This window comes from Equus quagga, chromosome 5, assembly GCF_021613505.1.
Source record: "Equus quagga isolate Etosha38 chromosome 5, UCLA_HA_Equagga_1.0, whole genome shotgun sequence".
Lineage (NCBI taxonomy): Eukaryota > Metazoa > Chordata > Mammalia > Perissodactyla > Equidae > Equus > Equus quagga.
In genome coordinates this window covers 29,950,290-29,972,588 of record NC_060271.1, presented here as the reverse complement: position 1 = coordinate 29,972,588, position 22,299 = coordinate 29,950,290, and the positions used below count along the sequence as shown (strand labels likewise).

At 48.5% G+C, this 22,299-nt stretch overlaps 1 protein-coding gene across 7 annotated transcripts in view; it reads right to left on the bottom strand.

Moving 5' to 3' along the window:
• RHCE (Rh blood group CcEe antigens) overlaps positions 1-22,299 on the bottom strand; it is a 48,476-nt gene that overhangs the window by 10,953 nt on the left and 15,224 nt on the right. For 6 of the 7 annotated variants that reach the window (XM_046663527.1, XM_046663531.1, XM_046663528.1 and 3 more), the window contains 6 exons: positions 20,380-20,566; positions 16,250-16,400; positions 9,635-9,782; positions 8,739-8,905; positions 7,142-7,279; positions 4,798-4,931 (listed from right to left, as the gene is read on the bottom strand). In XM_046663527.1, the coding sequence (XP_046519483.1) occupies positions 4,798-4,931; positions 7,142-7,279; positions 8,739-8,905; positions 9,635-9,782; positions 16,250-16,400; positions 20,380-20,566 (925 nt within the window). The remainder of the gene's footprint in view (positions 1-4,797; positions 4,932-7,141; positions 7,280-8,738; positions 8,906-9,634; positions 9,783-16,249; positions 16,401-20,379; positions 20,567-22,299) is intronic. The other variant, XM_046663530.1, reaches the window with a different exon arrangement.

The window sequence follows — 22,299 nt, the reverse complement described above, 5'->3', positions numbered from 1 at the left end:
CCATGGAAGCTGGTGCCCACTAAAGCAGACTGTATGAATACGGTATGATCCGACAATTCCACTTGTAGGCATATACTCAACAGGAGTGCATTTGTGTGTCCAAAAGAAAGTGCTAGTATTTATAGCAGCAATGCTAGAATGTTCATAACAACTCTGCACTGGAAAGTACCCAAATTCTCATCAATAATGGATAAATTGTGCTGTATTCAAACAATGCAACACTTTTTTTTTTTTTTTTTTTTTGATGAGGAAGGTTGTTGCTGAGCTAACATCTGTGCCAGTCTTCTTCTATTTTGTATGTGGGACGCCGCCACAGCATGGCTTGATGAGTGGTGTAGGTCCGCGCCCAGAATCCAAACCTGTGAACCCCGGGCCACAGAAGTGGAGCATGTGAACTTAACCACTATGCCACCAGGCTGGCCCCTGAAACACTTATTTTAACTGTGTTTTCTTAGGTTCTGTGTTTGTCTACCTGGCACTCATTTATCACAGGGCCAAACTAAGGGCCAAAGCTGTTTACCTCTCTCTCTTGCAAGTCAGTTTTCGTGGAAGCACAAAACTCATCTTACAACTCCCACAACCACAAATTCTATCATATGAATTTTCACATTCTGACCAATAGAAGACGTCCCCACCTCATTACGCCCCTCCACTACAGTCCTAAAGCATGGTCTCAGTTCCCCGCTCTCTGCTGCGCGGTCCCTGCGTGTGCTGAGGTTTTGTGTGTGACCTTGCGTGGGTGCTGTGTCTCGCATTTCCAGGGGAACTGTGAGTAACGTTAACTCTCCTGTCGATGACACTGACCTCTCCGTGTCATCACTCAGTCACCTTTATAAACTAAACCTGAGCACAAGTCAACACTGCACCCCAATGGAAATGAACAATCGATAGAGAGAGTCAGCAAGATGGGTGAATGTCACAACCACAGTGTTGAGTAAAAGAAGCCAGACACCTAGGAGCACAGAATTCCCGTACGACTCCACACATAGAAAGGACAAAGGCAGGCAACAGTGGCGATGCTGTCGCAAGTCAGGTGAGTGGTCCCCTTGGGATGGGACACGGAGGAGTTCTGGCTGCTGGTTACATGCGTGTCAGAAAATTCACCAAGTGGTACCCTTATGATATTTGCACTTTCCTGGATGTAGATTATACTACCAAAAAAGTTCTTATAAAGGCAATATTAAGTGGCAGAATAGAAGCTAAACCCAAATCTGCTGACCACCCACCCACGATTCACTCTGTCCTGAAGCGGTGTGAAAGCAGAAATGGCCACAGTAACAGTCCCATCCAGGGTGGGGCCCCCGTGCCAGGCCCTCGGCTGATGCTTTCCCATCTGATTTCACAAGATCCTCACAGCAGCCCTGTGAGCAAGCTGTTAGTGTCCCCTTTTCACAAATGGGCGGTCCAGGTTAGGAATGTGAACCGAGGCTTCCAGCGTCACATGGCTTGGAATGGGTGGCTCTTGGGATTCAACCCAGGCAGATGTGTCTGCCCGCAGAGGCTGGCCAGGTCTTTCCCAAGTTTCAGCACTTGAGGGGACCTTCACAAATTTACCCATATTGGCATTCCAGGGATACTATTTTTTTTTTAATATTTTTCTTTAAATAGACTTTTTTATATTTAAATAAATGTATTTAAAAGAAAACTTTGTGTCACTAGTGTAAATGGGAGCGAAATGGGAAGTCACAGTAAAAAGAGATACAATGAAAACAAAATGTTGCGGGGCCAGCCCCATGGTGCAGCGGTTAAGTTCACAGGTTCGGATCCCAGGTGTGGACATGGCACAGCTTGGTATGCCATGCTGTGGTAGGTGTCCCACATATAAAGTAGAGGAAGATGGGCACAGATGTTAGCTCAGGGCCAGGCTTCCTCAGCAAAAAAGAGGAGGACTGGCAGTAGTTAGCTCAGGGCTAATCTTCCTCAAAAAAAAAAAAAGAAGAAGAAAAAGAAAACAGAATGTTGCTAAAATCTCTCGGCCTGAGGTTTCCTCTGCTGTCGTCCAAACCGGAAGCCAGCAGGGGTCAGAAGGGTGCAGAGACACTCAGCACCCAGTGGAGACTCTGTCCCTGACGCCATCAAAGGATTGAATGAGAACTGAAAAGGAGCGTCTGCACTACATGAGTCAGTGTTCTGTAAGTGTGTCTTCGCACCACCTAAAATCCCACAATTTGTGAAAAATGTTCCATCCCGGCTCTGAGCACAGCATCTGACTCATTCACATTTGCTCACCTGCATAGGAAATTGGCAAATACCGTTTGGGGAATGAATGAAAAGTCAACTGGCTTGCCCAGTGACACCGAGCTAATAAAGGAGCCGATCCACACGCCACATGAAGTGTTCTGACTGCCAGCTCAGTCCTTTCTCGTCTTTCCACTACATATGATGCCTCTCCTATGGAAGCAGCAGCTTCCATCACCGTCATTAAGAAAGCGGCCATGGGTTCAATGTTGGCTCCATGCCAAGCACTGTCCTGAGCCCTTTAATTACTATACGTTGTTGCATCTTCACAGCAGCCCTGGGACATAGATCTTATTATCCCATTTACAGACAGGAAACTGAGACTTAAAGAGAGTCTGAATATCACACCTAAGGTCACACGACTGGTAAACGTGACCTTGGTCTGTCTGTTCCTGAAGCCTGTCCCTTTACTTCCACTAGACCAAAGGCCTCCCGGAGAGAGATCATCTCTGTGACTACGTCCGTCCCTTTGCCAGGTTCCTGCAGAGGAGAGAGGGCTCTTTCCTGGTCCTCAGCTGTCTCATCCTGACGAGCATGGACTTGCAGAGGTTTGCTGGAGCCAGCTCACACGGGCTTGCAGACCGGTTGTTCTCCTCTCTTCCCAACTCCATGTTCAGTAATGTTAATTTGATGCTTGAAATCGGCCAGGGTGGGAGCATTTGCACCAGAGAAATCAGCAAATGCTCTAAGTCAGGACTTTGTTTTCCTGGAGAGCCAGTGGTTAAGCCTTTAGCAGCACATCATTGGCTGCCTGACTTTTTTTCCCTCCAGGCCAGTAGTTCTCAAACTCTAGCATGCATGAGAATCACCTAGAGAGCTTGTTAAAACACAGACCGCTGGGCCCACCCCCGGATTTCTAATTGAGTAGGTCTTGGGTAGGGTAGGATTTGCATTTCTAACAAGCTCCCAGGTGATGCTGATGCTGTTGAGAACCACTGCTCCAGGAGAGCCGCAGAATCACAGAATTTGGGAGCCAGCAGGGTCGGTGGTCCAGAAGTTACAGGGTGGCAGCCCATGAGCAGAATCTGGCTCACACAATGTTTCTAATGATTTTGAATCTTTTGCCAATGCTTGGGAGAGTACATGCACAACTCTCAATTTCTGGCTTCTCTTGAAAAGTCATTAGGTCTGGTGACACTGAGCCTGGGTCCCTGCACAGTAAGAGTTGCCTGGTGCTGGAGAGCAACTGCCCACGGTTTCTCAGCCTCCCCTCGCTGGTCTCATTTTCTCCCTTACCTGCCTGGCCCCTACAGCATCTGGGCTTGGGACCCTGCTGGAACAACCCTCATTTTACAGAGGGAGACTCAGGGGCCCAGAGAGAGGAAAAGAGTTGCTAAGAATCGAACCGCCATTAGAACAGTGGCAGACACAGCACTGGAGCCCATCACTGACATGCCTCACGTCACACAGACCGTAACCACCCCACCCCCGAGTGAGATCCTCTTCATCCCAAGCCCCTCAAGGAAGGATGTCTCACCCACCCATATATGATTCCTATAATTCAGGGCTATGGTCATCTCTCTTGTCGGAGCTCTAAAGGCTCCAGCCCACAATGATTTCTCTGAGATACCTCCCAACATGATGAGCTCCTCATCACCCACTGCAGGCGCTCACCACCCTTCCAACCAGGTTCCAGCCAAGTGACCTTGGGCAGACAACTCCCCCTTTCTTAGAGTAGGATAACAATAGGCCATTTGTGAGGGTTCCATGAGACGATGCATGTAGTGATTGTAGCCTGGCACTTAGAAGGCCGTCAATAAACAGTAGTGATTATCGTCGGTGATATTATTATCACTATATTAGTTCATCTAGAAAAACCCATCCCTGTATTGTGCCCAAGTCACTCTTTCATCGTATGTGAGCCAGATGCAGAAGACATTCACACAACCCCCAAGAGGTGACACCCAGGGCTCTGGTGCATCAAACCAGTCACTGCTGATAACTGTCTGGAGGGCACAGGACCTGACTGGTCCAGAGGCCCACGTTCCCACCTCACAGCGAGACCTCGGCCAAGCCCCTTTCCTCTCTGGCCTCAGGGATGGACCGTGCTTAGCATCTTCCTACATGAACATATTAAATCCTCTTAACCACACAGCGCCCGGCCTCAAGTAGCTTCCAAGGACCCGATGCAGGGAGGTACTATCATTATCTTCACTTAGAATCAGGAGGCTGAGGCTCAGAGAGATTAGGTAGCGTGCCCAGCCGGTAAGAGGTCAAGACCAGTCTGACTCCATGGCACACTCTTTACCATGACCTAAACCACCAGGAGTTGAAAAACGGACTCAACCAGCGTGGGCCTGACTGATTTGCTCTGTCCGCAACTGGGGGACCTGGGGACTGCCTGCTTTTGTCCTGCCCCTAAGCTTCCCTTTTCTAAAAGAAGTGGCCTGGAGAGGTGATGACTCCATAACAGGTGGAGGCTGGGCAGAATTTCTGGATAAATCAGCCAACAAATATTCCCTGAGGCCTGCTGAGTACCTGACGCTCCAGCTAAGGGCTCTGGGCACATTTCTTCCTGAATTGGATGGGGGTGTTAAGGGGGTTAACCAAGTGACCCACATGGGATTCCAGGTCCGGTCGACCCGAAGCACCATCTGCACGATGTAGGCGACGCCTCCGAGCAGACCGGGCCAGCCGAAGGTATACTGCACGCCGCAGCTGTCGTGGATCCCCAGCTGGTGGTGTAAACACACCTGGGGACAAACACAGCAGTATAAGCAGATCTCCATGTGAGACCGATACTCCAGCCCCACACTTTTCACAGCTCCTTGGCATCCAGGGCCGCTAAGGGGATGGGCATTCGGCTCACCTAAAAAAGTGCTTCACACACCTGAATGTGCACTCTCGTCACCTGGGGAGCTTGTTAAAATGCAGAGTCAGATGTAGGGGTTCTGGGGCCTGCAATTCTGCATTTCTAACCAAGTCCCAGGCAATGCCAATGCTGCTGGTCCATTTGAATAGCAAGGGTCTAGCCCATTTGGGGCTGGATAATTCTGTGTCGTGAGAGGGGCTGCCTATGCATTGTAGGATGTGTAACAGCATCCTTGGCCTGTACCCTCTCGGTGCCAGTGGTACCCCTCCCCATTGTGTCAACCAAAAATGTCTCCAGATGTCCCTGGGGGGTGATTGAGACCCACTGGTCTAGCCTAAACTCAACTCATGCCATCTCAAAGACAACACGGCTGATTAGAAGAAAAGTCAGAAGAAAGGAATATGACCACATCTCCAGACTCCCGTTCAGTGCCGCTTCCACCTGACCACTTCGCCTCCCAGCTGGCCTTGAGCCAACAGATGTGGCTACACAGGCAGATTCGATCAGGCTAGTTCCCCGCTTAGAATCCCCACTGTCTTCAGAACAAAAACCCAGACTCCTCAACTAGCCCAGGAGATATACCTGAGCACTTCCATCTTTCAAGGTTCTGGTCCCACCTCCTACCAAGTGAGTCCTCTGCTTCAGCCACAGAAATGTCTTTCGGTTTCCTGGCTGGGCCATACGCTTTTTCTCACCATTGAACACACGCTTCCTTCTACCTGGGCTACATTTCCCAACTCTTTGCCTGGCTAATATTAGTTATCTGTCAACGCTCGGCTGGGACATCCTCTGCTCTGGGAAGCGTTTCCTGACCTACCTCAGGCTAGCTTACATGGGCTCCTATAGCTATTATCACACTGAGTTGTGTTTATTTGTCCATTTCTCTCACTACACTATAGCTTGGGAAGCAGGATGAGTGTTAAACCATATGTGGTGAATGAATGAATGAATCATCTTTGAAACATCCCCCCAGGATAGAGTCAAAGAAACGGAGGTGCAGAGAAAGCGATGGAGGCTGAGCCTGATGACAACTCGTCATGCATTTTTTGCTGTGCCCTTCCTCCTTTCATCAGAGGGCCTCAAAGTCGGAGGAAACAAAAGACACTTGTTCCCATTCCAAAGATGAAAGGCACACTGCTCCATCTTTGGTCAAATCGAACTGGTGGGCAGTTCTTCTTTATTTTAGGTTGAACCTGCCTCTCTGAATTCCACTGTTCATCCAAATTCAGCTTCTTGAGCCACCCAAAAGTCTACTCCTTTTTCCTCCATCAAGCCTTCAAACCCAGAAAGATTTGTTCTTCTGAAATATTTCTCTTAGAAGTGTGTTATAACAAATTGGCTATAATTCAGTATTATGGTGTTATCGGTACCTATTGAATGTTGAAGGAAGAAAAATCCATCCACTTAGAAGAATAATTAAATGATTAGAATTGGACATGATCTGGATTCTCAGCCAAGCCTCCTTTTTCTGGGGGCTGCCCTTCTCGCCCCCCTTCACATGGTTCATGGGCAGCAGCCATGTATGGACGACATGCCCCACCTCCCACCACAGCCAAAGATAGGCACATTATCCACGTTAGACTAGTGAGCCCCTTCTCCAGAGAACTTGGAATTGGAGCCAAGAGATTCTACCTGGCTGCTTTCTTGAAGAGAGAGACTACGGTCCACCGGGAGGAGCAGGAGCAGGAAAAGAGGAAGTCTACAGGGTGAGGATAAAGCAGATGTTTGGGAAAAGCAAAGAAAGAAGAGCAGGGACTTCTGGGGCTCCCACAACACCCCCCGTGCCTGATGCCAGCCATTCCTGAGTTCCCAGCAGCATCACTGTCCTTGGGTTCTGTGACACCCCAGTAGCCTTATAACAAGTTCCCCCTTATGCCTGAGCAAGCTTGAGTGGGTTCTGTTACCTGCTCCCCAGATCCTAACAAAGACACCATCCAGCCTGGCTGGTCCCTCAGCCAACCTTTGAAGCCAATCTGAGGAGGTGCCAAAACCTGCCCAATGCAGCCATGACACCACACGATGGCCCACCATGGTCTCAGGGTCCTGCTGGTCTAAGCCAAAGCAGAGGGGATCCATTGCCCAGCTCCTTACCTGCTGGCATTTGGCTCCCCCAATGGAGATCAGTCCAGCTATAAGGCCCAGCACCATGGCAAGCCAAGGAGAAGGGATCAGGTGACACGAGGGACCCACAGCCACACCTCCTGCCAGCACTGCATTGTGGATATGAATCTGCAAAGAAATAGCTTGTGGGTGAATGGAAGAAGGCACAGAGAAGACAGCTTCTTGCCCAAAGTTACTCAGCAAGCTGGAGCAAAGCAATACTGTAATGTCCTGCCTGCCTCACTGATCCTGAAACTGTCTCCACCCCTCTGTTGAGACTACGTGACCTTTATCACTGGTCTTATCTCACCCCGCTTCTCAGCTCAGGAACCAGTCACCCTGACTGGGAGGCATTTAGGGAATCAGCTTGAAAGCGCAGCTTCACCCCAGCCACCTTCACACTCGTAAGTGATGTGTCCTTGGGCGCTTAACCACTCAGTGCTCCAACCTTCCCACCAGAAGAATGGGGTTTTGATAATACCCACTTAATACAGGTTACTGCAAGAATTAAATGAGTTAACACCTATGAAACCCGTAGCCCAGTGCCTGGCACAGAATATGAGTAAGTGCCCAATAAATGTAAGCCTTTATTATTTTTATTATTATTGGCTACCTGGGGCCTAGGCCACGCTGTATGACTGGCCCTTGTTCCTAGGTCCTGTCTCTGCTATGTCCTTCATTCCTCCAGAACTGAGCCTTTCAGCTACTTCGCCCTGCCCCTCTCAACTCTAACCGGTCTTGGAGCTCTGGGCTCCAGCAGCAGCTTCTGGGCTTCCCTGACCTGATGACGCCCCCTGCCTCCCTGGATGCCACACCTTGTCTGACCCTTGTCTCCCCATCACCATGGAACTCACCTGTGGGGACACCCACCTCCCCTTAATGCCTTTAACTTGTCATCCGTGGCCACCTTCTCTCTACTCCAGGCCTCACTGTCTAGACTTTTCCCACCACCTCTGGCTAGCTGAGCCTACGCCCTGGTCATCGTGGGGCCTTGTTTTGTCTTTAGCTCTACCCTCTCCCCCGTCTTTCCCCCAAAACTCACACACGGTCCCCTAGCTACAGTGACAGCAGCATCTAATGTTCGCCGAGCATTCACTCCACACGAGCACCTTACGTGCACTGCCTCTGAATCCTACTTTACACAGGAGGCTAGAGAGTTTAGGTGGCTTGGCCAAGGTCACACGGCCGGCGTAACATACTTTTTTTACTTCTGACCATTCCATTCTTGAGTTTCTTGGGGGAAGGGGAGAGGCTGACTAATTCTATTCTAGTTTTTCTCTGCTGACGCTTGCTCATGGTAGCTGGCTTTCATAACTAGCAGAAATGGGGCACAAACTTGGTCTATTTGATGTCAGTGGATGTCCGTGGGCTCAATCACTCCCGGCAGAGAGGATCTGATCGCTTCAGTCTCCCACATTCCAATGCCCATTGTGAGAACCCAGCGCTCTTCCTTATGCTCCATGACATTGCAGAGGGGGTTCCATCACCTCACATGCTCTTTCCCAACCCGTGGGGCTGGCCACCAGCGGGGAGGAAGCATGAATATGAGTGTCTGGCCTAGAACACCCAAGTGCTGCCCCCTCCTCACCAGGTTGATCTTCCCTCCGGGGTTAGACAAGGCCGACACCGAGATGGCTGTCACCGCACTGACCGCAAGAGCATAGTGGGTGTTGAACAAGGCGTTCTTCCTTTCGTCTGTCACATCTAGCAGAGCAGAGTTGAAACTCGGCCAGAAGATCCACAAGCAGAGGGTGCCTGGGGGCCAGAGAGGGTCGTTGGTGGGAACCAGCACTCCTGCTCCGAGCCTGAGCCTCTGGGGCCTTCAGACTGGAGCATCCCTGAGCTGGCAGGCCTCAGCTCTGTCACTTTCTAGCTTTGTGGCTTTGGGCCCATCAGGTCTCCTCTCTGAATTCTCAAGTTGGCAGGACCCAGCTGACATACTTTACAGATAGTTGAAATCACCACACCCCAGGCCTCCTGACCCCAGTCCATGATGGCCAAATACTCATTTAAAAAAGTTGACATGCCACTGTCATTTAGCCTATGGCCTGACATTCAGCCACGCTGACCAGCTCACCACCTGATTCCCTCCAAGCGTCTCCCAGCAGTCTGAGTTCAGCATTTTCACTGCAGCTTTTCAAAATACAACATTATTACCCTTCTGTTCCCATCCTGTTCCTTCCTCCACTCCTGGACCCGCCTTTCTTCACTCATCCAATCCCCTCCTTTAAGTTGAGGACAAAGGATTGGATAAACTTATTCAAACTCCAGTGTAACGAGCGTCTCCTCTCCTTTGGATATTAATGAAGAACTTCTCTAGAGGATAGTGCTTCACTCGAAGGGGTGGACTCACCCAACACTCCCTGAGGAATGAGCTCAGGAGGGGCTCCAGACACCCAGAACAGGTCGCTAAAGGAGAGAGATTTTCCCCCAGAGCTGTGGCTCACCCCAGGGATGAGACCACCCACCCCAGCTTGTCCTTACCCAGCATGGCAAACAAACCGGGGCCTGTTGCCATCTGAACTTTCTCCTTCACTTCCTCCAGCAGAGGCTTTGAGAGGCACCGGTCCACCATCTGCCCAAAATCGGCTGCAAACACATGGATGTACATCAGGCTTATGTGGTCGTCCATCTGCAACAAAACCCAGCAGGACCAGTAAGTGGCGGCCCCTCTGCCCCCGGGCAGACCCCATGGAGAAAGTCCTGAGCTTTAGGCAGGAGGTGTGACAAAGTCACGAGACTGGTGTTCCGGGCTTATCCAGCCCAGCAGGTCCCCTTTCATAGCAGCCGCATCTGTTTACTCCAGGGAGGTTGCTGGGTGGCCTTATCACTGGCTCTTAAATGCTTTTGGCCGAGCTCCACGTGGGTGGGGCAAAAGGCCACACGGACACACACCCTACTTTTGGGCGGAAACTCATGGAGTAATGAGTAATATAAACTTTATAACATGAAGCAGCCAGACTTCTTATAACACTGAACTAAAGTCTTTAGTAAATTCTGGATATATGCTAATTTTGCTTTACAGAAGCAGTTTCCGAGACTGCAAAGTAACTGCTGGAGCTAAAGCCGACCCTAACTTTGCTTTAGGAATAGCAAATTTAGAAACCCTTAATAACTGACTTAGTGGGCTATCGGTGAGTCATGTCAACTGTGCCTTCAAAAAATATCCCGAATTGGCAGAATTTTTCCCACCACACCTCATTGACCCCACCTTGGTTTAGGCCACCATCACAGCTCCCCTGGATTATGGCAATAACCTTCCAACTGGTCTCCTCAGTTCCACCCTTGTCCCCTACTGACTATTCTCCACGCAGTGGCCAGAGTGACCCTGTTAAAATTGACGTCAGCTCATGGCACATCTCTGCTCACATCCAACGCTCTTGTCTCATTCAATGTCAAAGTCAGCCTTCTGGGGCCAGCCCGGTGGAGTAGCAGGTAAGTTCGCACACTCTACTTTGGCAGCCAGGGGTCTGCTGGTTCGGATCCCAGGTGCGGACCTACACACTGCTCATCAAGCCATACTGTGACAGGCATCCCACATATAAAAAAATAGAGGAAGACAGGCACAGATGTTAGCTGAGCCAATCTTCCTCAAAAAAAAAAAAGTCAGCCTTCTTGCTATGACTTACAGGACCCTGTGTGATCTGCTCTTCCCCTAGCCTCCCCCTAACACACTGTCCTTGCTCTTCCTCAACTCCCCAGGCATGCTCCCACATCAGTCGCACTTGGCAATGGCTGTTCTGCTGCCTGGAATGCAGGGTGGAGGGAGTGGTCCACGTGGGTGCAGGCAATAAGGGAGTGCATTGCTTGCAGAGAATTTAAAACAATAATAAAAGCAACTAAAAGTCTGTCTGCTTTTTCCTATCACCATGTACCAACAGTCCTAAACAGTGATAAAATGCTGCTCCCGGAAGAGGCAGGCCACTCCCACCGCCTGCCCTTGGTCTGCCACTTTGCTCAGATACCCGTGTGGCTGGTGCACTCGCTACCTTTATGTCTTTTCTCAAAAAGTATTTACTCGGTGAAGCCTTCGCTGACCACTCTATCTAACATTTGCTTCCCGCTCCCCAACTTTTCAGGTCTCCTTTCCCCGTTCTATTTCTTCTCCATAGTATGTAGTTATTGCTAACATGCTCTATCTTTGCCTATTTTATTATTTATTGGCAGTCTTTCCCTCTAGAATGGAAATTCCACGACAGTTATATTTTTCCATTGTCTGGAAGAGTGCCCCATACACAACAGGTGCAGAAAAAATATTGTGAAATGGATGAACGGTAAGGAACCCTCAGGTGTACAGATCAATGAAAGTCTGTGGAATTCCCTCGAAGAATCGAAAAGAGAGGTTCCATTTTTCATCTCTTTGAGGTCCCTCAGGAATGCAAGAACCACATTTGGGCATTGTTGGCTTGGAATACTCATTTCTTGAGTTGCCTCCACTGAAACGGCTCTGTAAATCTTCCCATGGAGCAGCTCAACTAGCAAATCGAAGCTGCGGGAAGACTTGGTGTTGAATTAATGCAGCCTTTTAAAACAATCGTTGTGAAGGCTGTAACGACGTAGGAAAAGGTTTATAATGCGCTGCCACAGTGAGCGCTCCGTCTCTGGGAATCTACTTTTCTCCAGACAGCCACGTTTTTACTGTGTCCACCGCCTCCCATGTCGGCTGTGGCTGATTGGACCAGAGCAGACTTATGACCCAGTGGACCAATCAGATTCGCTCTTCCTAGACTATAGAATTGAGACTGGCTGAGAGAGGAGTGTGGTTTTCTGTAAGAAGTGAGACACAGAAATGCAGGAACAAATTGGGGGTGGGGAGAGGACATGTTTTCCACTAAAGAGAAACCTGGTGTGCAGAGAAATTAGATGTATAGAGAGGAACCGAACTAATTGGGAGAGAATGAACTACCTGGGATCTTAAAAGGCTTCTCATATCTAGTTCCAGTCTCTTCCTGAGTCTGGCCCTATCTTCTGCCCTTGGTGGTCCTTATACAAAAATGTTATTCTGCCTAAAAAAAGCTCCAGTGAAATTTTCTTCCTTGGAACCAAGGACATGTAACTAATCCTTATAGTAAGCAGAGAGAAAAAGCAGAAAATGGAAGTGTGCCTATGTGAATTCATGAGCCCATAGTGATATAAATAAATAAACAGATGAGTGAATGAATGGAGGAGAAGGGAAAGCTCCTTCTCACAGCAGAATGCAAAAAACCAATATCGTCAACCATCATGGTGCTTACTAATTGATTCAGGCAGAACAATTCAATGAATGCTAAAGCCAGTGGGTGAAAGTTTGATAAGAGACAGGATATTTACCATATGTTATCTCCCCACAAAATGTTTACTAACTACAAATGGGAAAATAGTAACTCTACAGTGGGAGATCCTGGCAGACATCATCTTAACCAAGTGATCAAAGTTCACATTTTCAGTAATGGGACAAAGTGATAGCATGTGTCTCTTCATATGATGCACTGATGAGGACACAAGATCACTTCCTGCCAAAAATGCATACCCTCAATCTAATCATGAGGAAACAACAGACAAACTGACATGCTACAGAATAACTGGCTTGTAACTTCAAAACGTGTCAAGTTCATGAAAGATAAAGAAAGACCAACAAACTATTACAGATTGAAGGAGTTTACAGAGACATGAGAACTAAATGCAAGGTATGATCCCGGACCAGAAAGATTTTTTCTTTTGCTATAACAGGATATCATTGGGATAGCCGGTGAAATGTGAATAAGATAATAATAATATTGTATCAATATTCATTTCCACATTTTGTTAACCGAACAATGGTTATGTATGAGAATGACCTTGTTTATAGGAAATATACACTGAAGTATAGGGGTTAAAATAAAGTCATATATACAGATGGAAAGAACCAAAAATTAATAAATAAGTCATAATATTACCTTCCAGACCACTGTTCCTTTTTCCTCCCAAATATCCCCGGCTCCCTTGAAGAAGATGCCAGCAGGCTCCACCCTCCTTGGGGCAGTTGTCTGCCTGCCTCTTAGTCACTGAGGATTTCAGCACCTGCCTTACAGTCTTTCTCTCCATCACTCCTCCAAGTCATCATCTTAGACCAAGGGCTTCCTCTCCCTGTTCCTTGACCCTCTCTCTTCTAATATCTTTTCCCACATTACATTTCTGCCACCCACATGCACTGTCAAAGCTTAGACCTTATCATTACCAGTAACTGTGCAACCTCCCAAATCTCAATTTCAAGCCTCCCACCTTATAACAATCACCACCGCCTATCTGTCCAGCTCATCTCCTTAACTATCTCATGCCAACAATTCCAGTCAATTGATCCTGATAATAAGAACGATGATGGAAATAACAGTTAGAACTGCCGTAGCACTTACCCTGTGCCAGGCAGATATATATGTTAATTTGTTGAATCCTCTCAATAGCCCTAGGAAGTTGGTGTTCTTATTATCCCCATTCTACAGATAGGAAAACTGAGGCACAGAAAGGTTAACTAAGTTGCCCAGACTTACTCAGTGAGGGTGGGTTGAGCTGAGGTTTGAACGCACGCTAAATCTGCAGCATCTGTTCAGAAGGCTCTTAACCACTATGCTCCCCATTTTTGCTGTTCATTGTCCGTGCCACGTTCTCACGCCTTCCTTAACCAGTTTAGATGCCATGACCCACCATCATTTTCCCTCCCTTGAAAACAGCCCCATCTCTGGCCTCTCTTGGTCTCCGTGGCTCTCTTTGGGCAAAAGCACAGGCTAGTCAAGTCCAACTCTCTGCTTCTTCCACCCCTGCCCCAGAGCAGCTGAAGGGACTGGAGAACTGCACACAGCCCTGGTCACGTGTGCATTTTCCATCTAACCACAAACCCGAAGGGGGCCCTGGTGCTGCCATGCAGTCCTCCTGCGTCTCTCTGGTCGTCTCAGTCTCCCACTCTTAGAAAGGTCTATCTCACACCTTCCCTCTCCTGCCCCCATCCCTCCCCGTTCCCCTCACACTCAGCTAATGACTTTGCCTTTTGTTTTTCTGAGAAAACATGAGCAATAAGTAGAGAATTTTCTCCCCGCAGGAGACTGGACCTGTAGAACCCAGCACCAAATCTACCAGCCTTGCTACAGTGCCCGCCTTCCCTCCCATCATTCAGAGGAGCGGTCCATGCACCCATCTAAGGCTCCTCCCCTATGGGTGCACAGAATCCCACTCCCCCTTTCCAATTCAAAGTTCATGTCTCTTCTGCCTCATCAGTTTCCCCTCTCTCTGCTGGATTATTCTCACTGGCATAAAAATATCATCTATCTTAGAAGTAAACAAACAAAGTCTCCCTTGACCCCTATTCTGCCTCCATTTCTCTGAGCCCCTTCACAGCAAAACCCCTTAGCAGGGTTGCCTCTGCAGACCGCCTCCACGTCCTCATCTCCCACATCTTAAAACAATCAGCTCAGGCTTTTGCCCCCGACCTCCTTCAAAACAAAACCACACTTATCAAACTCCTCTTGCAAATCCAGCGGTCAGTGCTCTAGGGCTCAACCTCAGACTTCTCCGCATCTCTGTCTACACCCACCTCCTAGGTGATCTCCTTGGCTTTAAACACCATCTATATCTTAACAATGCTAACATTTCTATCCCTAGCCCCAAGCTGTCTAAGTGCCAGTCTTGTACGTTTCCTTTCCCTGTCTCGCCTGGGATGCGTAATATATATCTCTAGCCCTCACCTTAACCCCACCACACTCAGAACTGAACTCCGGATTTTCCCTCCCAGATCTACCCCACTGGAACCCTCCCCATCTCTGTAGATGGAACTGTCATCTACCCAGTTGCTCCGGCTCAAAACCTTGCAGTGGTTTTGGACCCTTCTCTTTTTCTCACACTCCGCATGCACTCCATCGCCAAGTCCTGTCAGTGCTGCCTCTAAAATGCAGCCAGAACCCAGCCTTCCCACCACCTTCACGGCTACCATCCCATGCAAGCCTGGAGAGCTGCAATAGCCTCCTCTCTGGTCTCCACCTGCTCTACTTTTGCCCTCTTCGGTCTCTTCTGAGCCCAGAAACATAAGTCAGGGGCTGGCCCCATGGCCTAGTGGTTAGGTTCAGTGTGCTCCACTTCAGTGGCCCAGGTTTGCAGGTTTGGATCCTGGGCACAGACCAACACCATTTGTCAGCCATGCTGTGGTGGCATCCCACATACAAAATAGAGGAAGATTGACACAGACGTTAGCTCAAGACGAATCTTCCACAGCAAAAAAAAAAAAACCCAAAACATAAGTCAGATCATATCTCTCTTCTGCTCAAAACTCCCCAATGCTCCCTGTGTTTCTCAGAGTAAAATCCAAAGTCTTTATTCTGGGCTACTGAGGCATTGCAAAGAGGCCCCATGCTTTTATTAAAAAAAGAATGCATCATCTCATTTAATTAATTCAGTTACTCCCCAAACCTTATGTGGTAGGTATGTTATCCTCGTATTACAGATGAAGAAACTGAAGCTGTTCGTGGGGGATTTATGGCAGAGCTGGGATACAAAGCCTGACCTTCGACTCCAAGTCCAGTGTTGTTTCTCCTAAACCAGTCTGGTTCTGGATTCTCATCTAGGCTCTGCCACTACCTTGCTGTGTGATCTTGGGCAATCACTTCCTCTCTCTGTGCATCAGCTTTCTCATCTGTGATCAGCCCTCATCTTACCTGACCATACCTGACCTCAGGGTCAGGGCTGTGGCAGAGGAGCTGGGAGACCAGCCTCACCTTCACAGCTGGCCTCAGCCTTAGACTTTTGACAACCTCCCCCAGTGAGATCACATGTACAGTTACTGTCTCATGCTAACTGGCTTGAAAGAGATCGCTGGGCTTGCAGCTTGTTGGACCTCTGCAGGTGGGGCTCTGGGAATTCATTCTTTTTTTATACATCCCATAATTATCTTGTGAGTAGCACAATCCTAAAGTATCATATTTTGGAAAATGAAAGGCATTTGTTTGCTATGTTTAAACGTTTAGCATAGGCTACACTTTTGTAACGCCATTTGGGTCTGTCTTCATTTTTTAAAATCCCAGAATCCTCACCAAATGGAGGCAGTACCCTCCTCTTCCACCTCCCCACCCCTCTTCCCCTCACAGCTCCATGACTCACATACAAGAACTTCTTGCCGAATGTCCTCAAGATGACAAAGGCTGTCACCTCCATCAGTGCCATCACCACCAGCTGCACCAGGTTGACCCGCCCCAGGATGCTGCCTGCTGAGATCAGCACAGACATGGCACTCATGGTGGCCAGCTGAATACTGGGGAGAGAGGGCAAGACAGGGATGACTGAGATGGGATGATGCCTCTCATTTATACACTCATTCAACAAACACTTTTTGAGGACCTACTCTCTGCCTGGCACCGTTCACGAAACTGGAGACACAGTAGGAAAACAAGAAGACAAGATTTCTGCCCACGTGGGGATGGACGCTCTCCAGCCGGGGTCCCCTTCGTCGATTTCCCCCACTAGGGTGACAGCTACACTCTGAGAGATTGATCTGCACACACTCGTCCGTACTGAGGATGCTCTGTGTTCTCACGGGAATGTCACGGTGAGTTACAGAGGCTGACTGTTAGATCCTTCTGGGATCTGACAACCGGGATTCTGCCCAGCACTTCTCTTCAGCGCCTCCATCGCTCACAGATGCTCAGTAGAGGGCGCCCTTGACCTGCCAGCCCACCCACCATTCAGTCAGCCGCCACCCTCATCTCCTCTGCCTCTCCGTGGCAGTGATGAGACTGGGTTTGGAAGTGGGACAAGCCTGGCTTCCAGTCCCAGCTTTTCCACTTGAGCAGCTATTTAAGCTTCGGGATCCTGTTTCCCCATCTGTTAAATAAGAATGATAATAATACTCATCTCGTGGCAGTGTTGTGGGGGATTAGAAGGAATCTTCGTGCACGTGTGTCTAGCACCATGAGTGGCACCAAAACGCTAACTCAGGAGTAGAAGCTGGCATTATTAGCACTATTACTGATTCCTTCCTTCCCTTGACAAATGAGCAAGCTCAGTGTGGGGATTCGGAAGGAGAAAGCGATTTTTGATTTCAAGGCACTTATGATTCAGCTGGGGGGAGAGGCGTGGCATCATAAGCCTGTCGATTAAGACTACCTGTGCACTACAGGTAGTGATATCACTCATATCATCAGGGAGGGCTTCCTGGGGGAGGTGGCACTGAGCAGGACAATCAGTTAAGCCAACCTATCCTGCTCTGGGCACCTTGCTCTGAGACTCTCCTCCTCCCTTGGGAGTTGATGATCATGATCACGACCACCACCACCACAATAATAACGATCATAACTGAAGGAACCTTATGTATAAGAGGCTTGCAACTACATCACTTGGTTCAAATTTTAATCCTCCATGTAAGCCTCTCTAAGTGGTGCTCAGGTACCATTCAGTACCCGCATTTTACAGAAGAGGTCACTCAGACTAGTGGAGGTGACTTTTTTGGCAGTGGCCACACAGCTAGTTAATGACAAACATGAGGTTCAAACCCAGGTGGCCTGGATCCAAAGCCTGTGCTCTGAAGTCTGGACACAGCCTCCCCAGTGTTTGCTGCCGATGTAGTGTCCCGTTTAAGGTTCAAAGACTTCAGAGGAAAGGCCAGAGGAGGGCCAAGGGCATGGGGACGGAGTCTCACAGGGACCAGGAATTGTTGAGAATAAGAGGCTACTCGATGTTTCACTGTGACTGGCCATGTTCTGTCTTTTGGGTGAGTATTCATTTAATTGGCAAAGGCCTAATTCAAGAGGATGTGTGCCAGTGGTGGGATTTCAGACCTCAGGGAGGAGGTGTTGAGATGGTGAAGTGTAGTGGTTAGGACTGTAGTCTCCAGCCAGGCTGCCTAGATTGCAATCCAGACTCAGCCACTTCCTGGCTGTGTGGCCTTGGACAAATTACTTAACCACTCTGTCCCTCCATGTCTTCATCTAGAAGGTGAAGGCAAGGCCTATGGAGCTGTTGTGAGGGCAAAGTGAGTTAAGATATGTCTAGCAGGGGCCAGCCCAGTGGTGCAGAGGTTAAGTGCGCACGTTCTGCTTCGGCAGCCCGGGGTTCACTGGTTCGGATCCTGGGTGCGGACATGGCACCATTTGGCAAGCCATGCTGTGGTAGGCGTCCCACATATAAAGTAGAGGAAGATGGGCACGGATGTTAGCTCAGGGCCAGTCTTCCTCAGCAAAAAGAGGAGGACTGGCAGCAGACGTTAGCTCAGGGCTAATCTTCCAAAAAAAAAAAAGATGTGTCAAGCACAATAAGGGGGTTGGTTATTGTTGTGTTGGGTCCTCCTGGACCTCTCCAAATATAGCATTAAAAATATCATACCTTTTAGTGGTCCCTTTATTTTCATTTTTGTTCCAGTAACTATTTACTAAGTCCTTGCTATGTGAGGAAAACCAAGGAGGACAAAGCCGAATAACACAGGCCCCTACCCTGAAGGAACCGGTCATTGGTGACTCAAGGCACAACCAACTCAGTGCCAAGTCAGGCTGCGGGTGAGGCCGAGGGAGGGGAGAGTGCCCTGCCTCCGAGGCAGCCTGGGCACCGCCCACCAGCCCAGCCTGGGCAGGAAAGGTCAGGAAGGAGCCCATTGTTCAAATTCATGAAGCCAGTCCCAGTGGAGGTCAGAGCTGGGAGGGTCCCAGCGGGCGGGGTGGGGCAGGGGAGTTGACTCCAGCTGCAAATGGCCTCTTCTTGTTTTCCTGGATTGAGTCAAGAACAAACTGGTCCCTGTGGGCGGGCCGTCAGAAGAAGGGAGCAGCCCAGAGATGTCTGGAGACTAACATGCAGGAGGCTGAAGGCTTGTGTGACCTTAAGACAAGGTCATGCCAGACCAGGACCACTGCTCTCAGAATTTCCCCGGAGTGCCCACTGTCACTTCCCAGGGGTTACTGGGGTTATGGAATCCCCACGGGATTAGCTCTAACATGGTTTTTTTCTTCTTCTTCTCCCCAAAGCCCCCCAGTTGTGAGTGCCATGTGGACACTGCCTCAGCATGGCCTGATGAGCGGTGCCATGTCTGCGCCCAGGATCTGAACCGGCAAAACCCTGGGCTGCTGAAGTGCAGCGTGCGAACTTAACCACTCAGCCATGGGGCCGGCCCCCGTAACACGTTTTAAAAGACACAAAGAGAGAGTTATTTTTCAGGGTCAGTGGGGAGCTAGCTAGACTGTGTCTCATGTCATGACCACTCTGGAGTGTGCAGGAAGGGTTACAGATCATCAAAACTGAAGCCACTTCCACCACTTCACTGTGTGACCCTAGGCAAGTGCCTTATGCTCTCTGAGCATATTTCCTTGCCTGTATAAATTAGACCCCTACCTGGGAGGGTTAAACAAATAATGTTTGTGGAATGCCCGGCACAGAGCCTGGCTCATGGACAGATGTTCAACAGCAGCGCCCAGAGGCTTAGCAGGGTCTCAGAGGGGAGGGTAGAGTGGCCTTGAGAGGGTCCCCAAGATGCCCAAGATGGGATTTACCATCATTTGGGCAGTAGAGAGAATTAGAGTTGGATAAAACCTAAAAACAATTTTTAAGGAAAAATATTACCCAGATTCTCTCAAGTGCTAATGGCTTTTTGTGTGTGTTCAGTGGATTTATATATATCTACCCTTGTGTAACCATCACCCAGGATGACATCGAGAACATTTACTGCACCCCATAAGGTTTTTTGTTTTTATCAGTAACAACTGCCTTCCCCAGGTAACCATTATTCTGACTTCCAGCAACACGGGTTAATTTTGCTTATTCTTAGAATTTCCTATAAATGTATCTAAATGGATCAAAGTTAATTTAAATGAACTAAAGGCATGGCTATTTCTGGTCCACCCGCACTTGAGGACTGAGAGCACTTCTTTTTTTTCAAGAGACTCTCTCTCTGAGTGTGACATTTCTAATTCTTTTTGCCTAATCTCTATTAATTTTTCCTTGAACCTATGTTTACTGTGTAACCTTACAAAATCATAATCAATAATAAGGAAAGAAAGGACTCCAGGATGGCTGTAGATCTGGGCCTCTTATGATGCCATGGAGTGGGGGTGTCAGATAAAATAGAGGATGCCCAGTTAAAGTTGAATTTTAGATAGACAGTGAATAATTTGTTAGTATATATAAGTCCTATGTATTGCATGGCATTGATGCTGGAAAGAGAAGGGGACATTCCAGCTCTTCTAGAGCCCGTCCTCTCGGGCCCCATGCCCTCAAGGACCCAAAATTCATCCAGTGGCCTATCCACTTACCTGTACAGATTGATGACTATCCCCCCAGAGGAGGGCTGCTCTAGGAAGCCATTCAGCAGGACCGCCCACTGCACCCCGAAGGCCAGCATGAAGAGGTTGAAGGCCACGCTGCTCCAGCAGTGTCTCCGCAAAGACGAGGTGAGGAAGCCCAAGCCAAGGGCCGCCATGATGATAACATCCTGGAACACTGTCAGGGAAGAGATGTTGAGAAGGAAGAAGAGAGGCAGACAAGGTGGAGGTTGTGTGAAATTAGAGTTTTACTGAATGGCAGTTGGAAGGGACATTAAAGATCATTTAAGAGTGCTTGGTCCAGTCACTCCACCTCTCTGAGCCTCAGTTTTCTCATCTGAGTAATGGGAATACACATATATACCACGCAGGGTTGAGGTAAGGACCGGATGTGCTAATCCTGGTTAAGCACGAAGGCAGGGCCTGGTGCGTAGTAAGTGCTCAGGAAATGTAGCAATTATGGTATTATTAAACATAATGATATGAACAAGCGTAGAGCCTCAGGACCAGTCCTTAGTCCATAGTTGACATTCAGTAATTACTGCTGCTATTGAGGATCAGGTTCAACCTCCTGATCCTGCACGTGACAAAACAAAGCCACAGAAGCCAGTGACTTGGCCCAGGTCACGTAGAAAAGAGGAGGCAGAAGCAGGCCCAGAGGTTCTGTCAGCAAGAACCAAATTATCCTCGCAGAAAACAGCTCTCTCCCTTTGCCACCTGCTGAGAGGGACCTGGTGGGCCGGCAGAAAGCGCCAGGGCCATCTTGGTGACACTCACCTTCCCAGCCTCAGACCCTGCGCAGGACCTGCTGTGGCAGGTGAACACGAGAGACCTACCTAACGTCAGTGCGAGGTCCAGCAAAAGGAAACGGGGGACGCTTTGACCGGGTTTGAAAAATAGTTAGCAGCTTGGGCTCTGGAACCAGACAAGCTTGGGTTCAAATCACAGCTCTGGCACTTTCTAGCTGTGTGGCTTAATCTAGTTATTTAATGTCTCTGAGCTTTCATAACAGCCTACATTTGTTATGTGCTAACCGTGTGCCAACACTGTTTTAATCACTGTGCATGGACTGTCCTGTTTAGTTCTTCAAGGTGGGTGCTGTTATCATCACCATTTTACAGGTACAAAAACCGAGGCACAGACCAGTGAAGGAACCTGCTCCAGCTGGTAGAGCCAGGATTTAACCCTAGAAGGTCCACTCTCAAGCCTGTGCCTTTAACCATCACTCTATCTGCCCTCTTAGTTTCCACATCTGTTAAATGGGAAAAATAATCATGCCTCCTTTCTTCCGTTGCCAGAATCAAATGGCATATGGCACATAATCGCTCAGAATAGTAAAGACTATTTTATCAATAAACACCAACCATTTTCACACATGTATTGATGCCTGGAGAGAGATCTTGAAGGAATTTTTATATTTTTCCCCCATGGATATTATCTCCGAGTTTGGGAGAATTTTACTTTTTAAAAAATTTTCAGTGTTTAAATTTGCTACAACCAGCATGTAGACAGTAAAACATTTTTTTTAAAGGAAAAAGGATGGGCTTCAAGTTCAGACAGTTCTGTTTGATCCCAATGCTATCAATCCCGATTAGGTTAAACCATATCAAATTGCCAATATTTGACCCTTTCTGATCTATAGAAATGGCAATTTATATGTTTTAACTTCACAGCTGCGTGACCTTGTAGGTTGCTTACTTTCCTCATCAGTGAAATAAGGGCAAGTCTTCCTCCCTCGAGGGAGCTTGGGTCTGAAGGAAGGAAGGTTTTGTTCATGTGCATAGTGCCTGGAACATGGAGGATGCTCCATGAACGGTGGCTCTCACCCCCCATCATCACCATCATCATCATCATCACCATCATCATCATCACCATCATCATCATCATCATCACCATCACCACCATCATCAT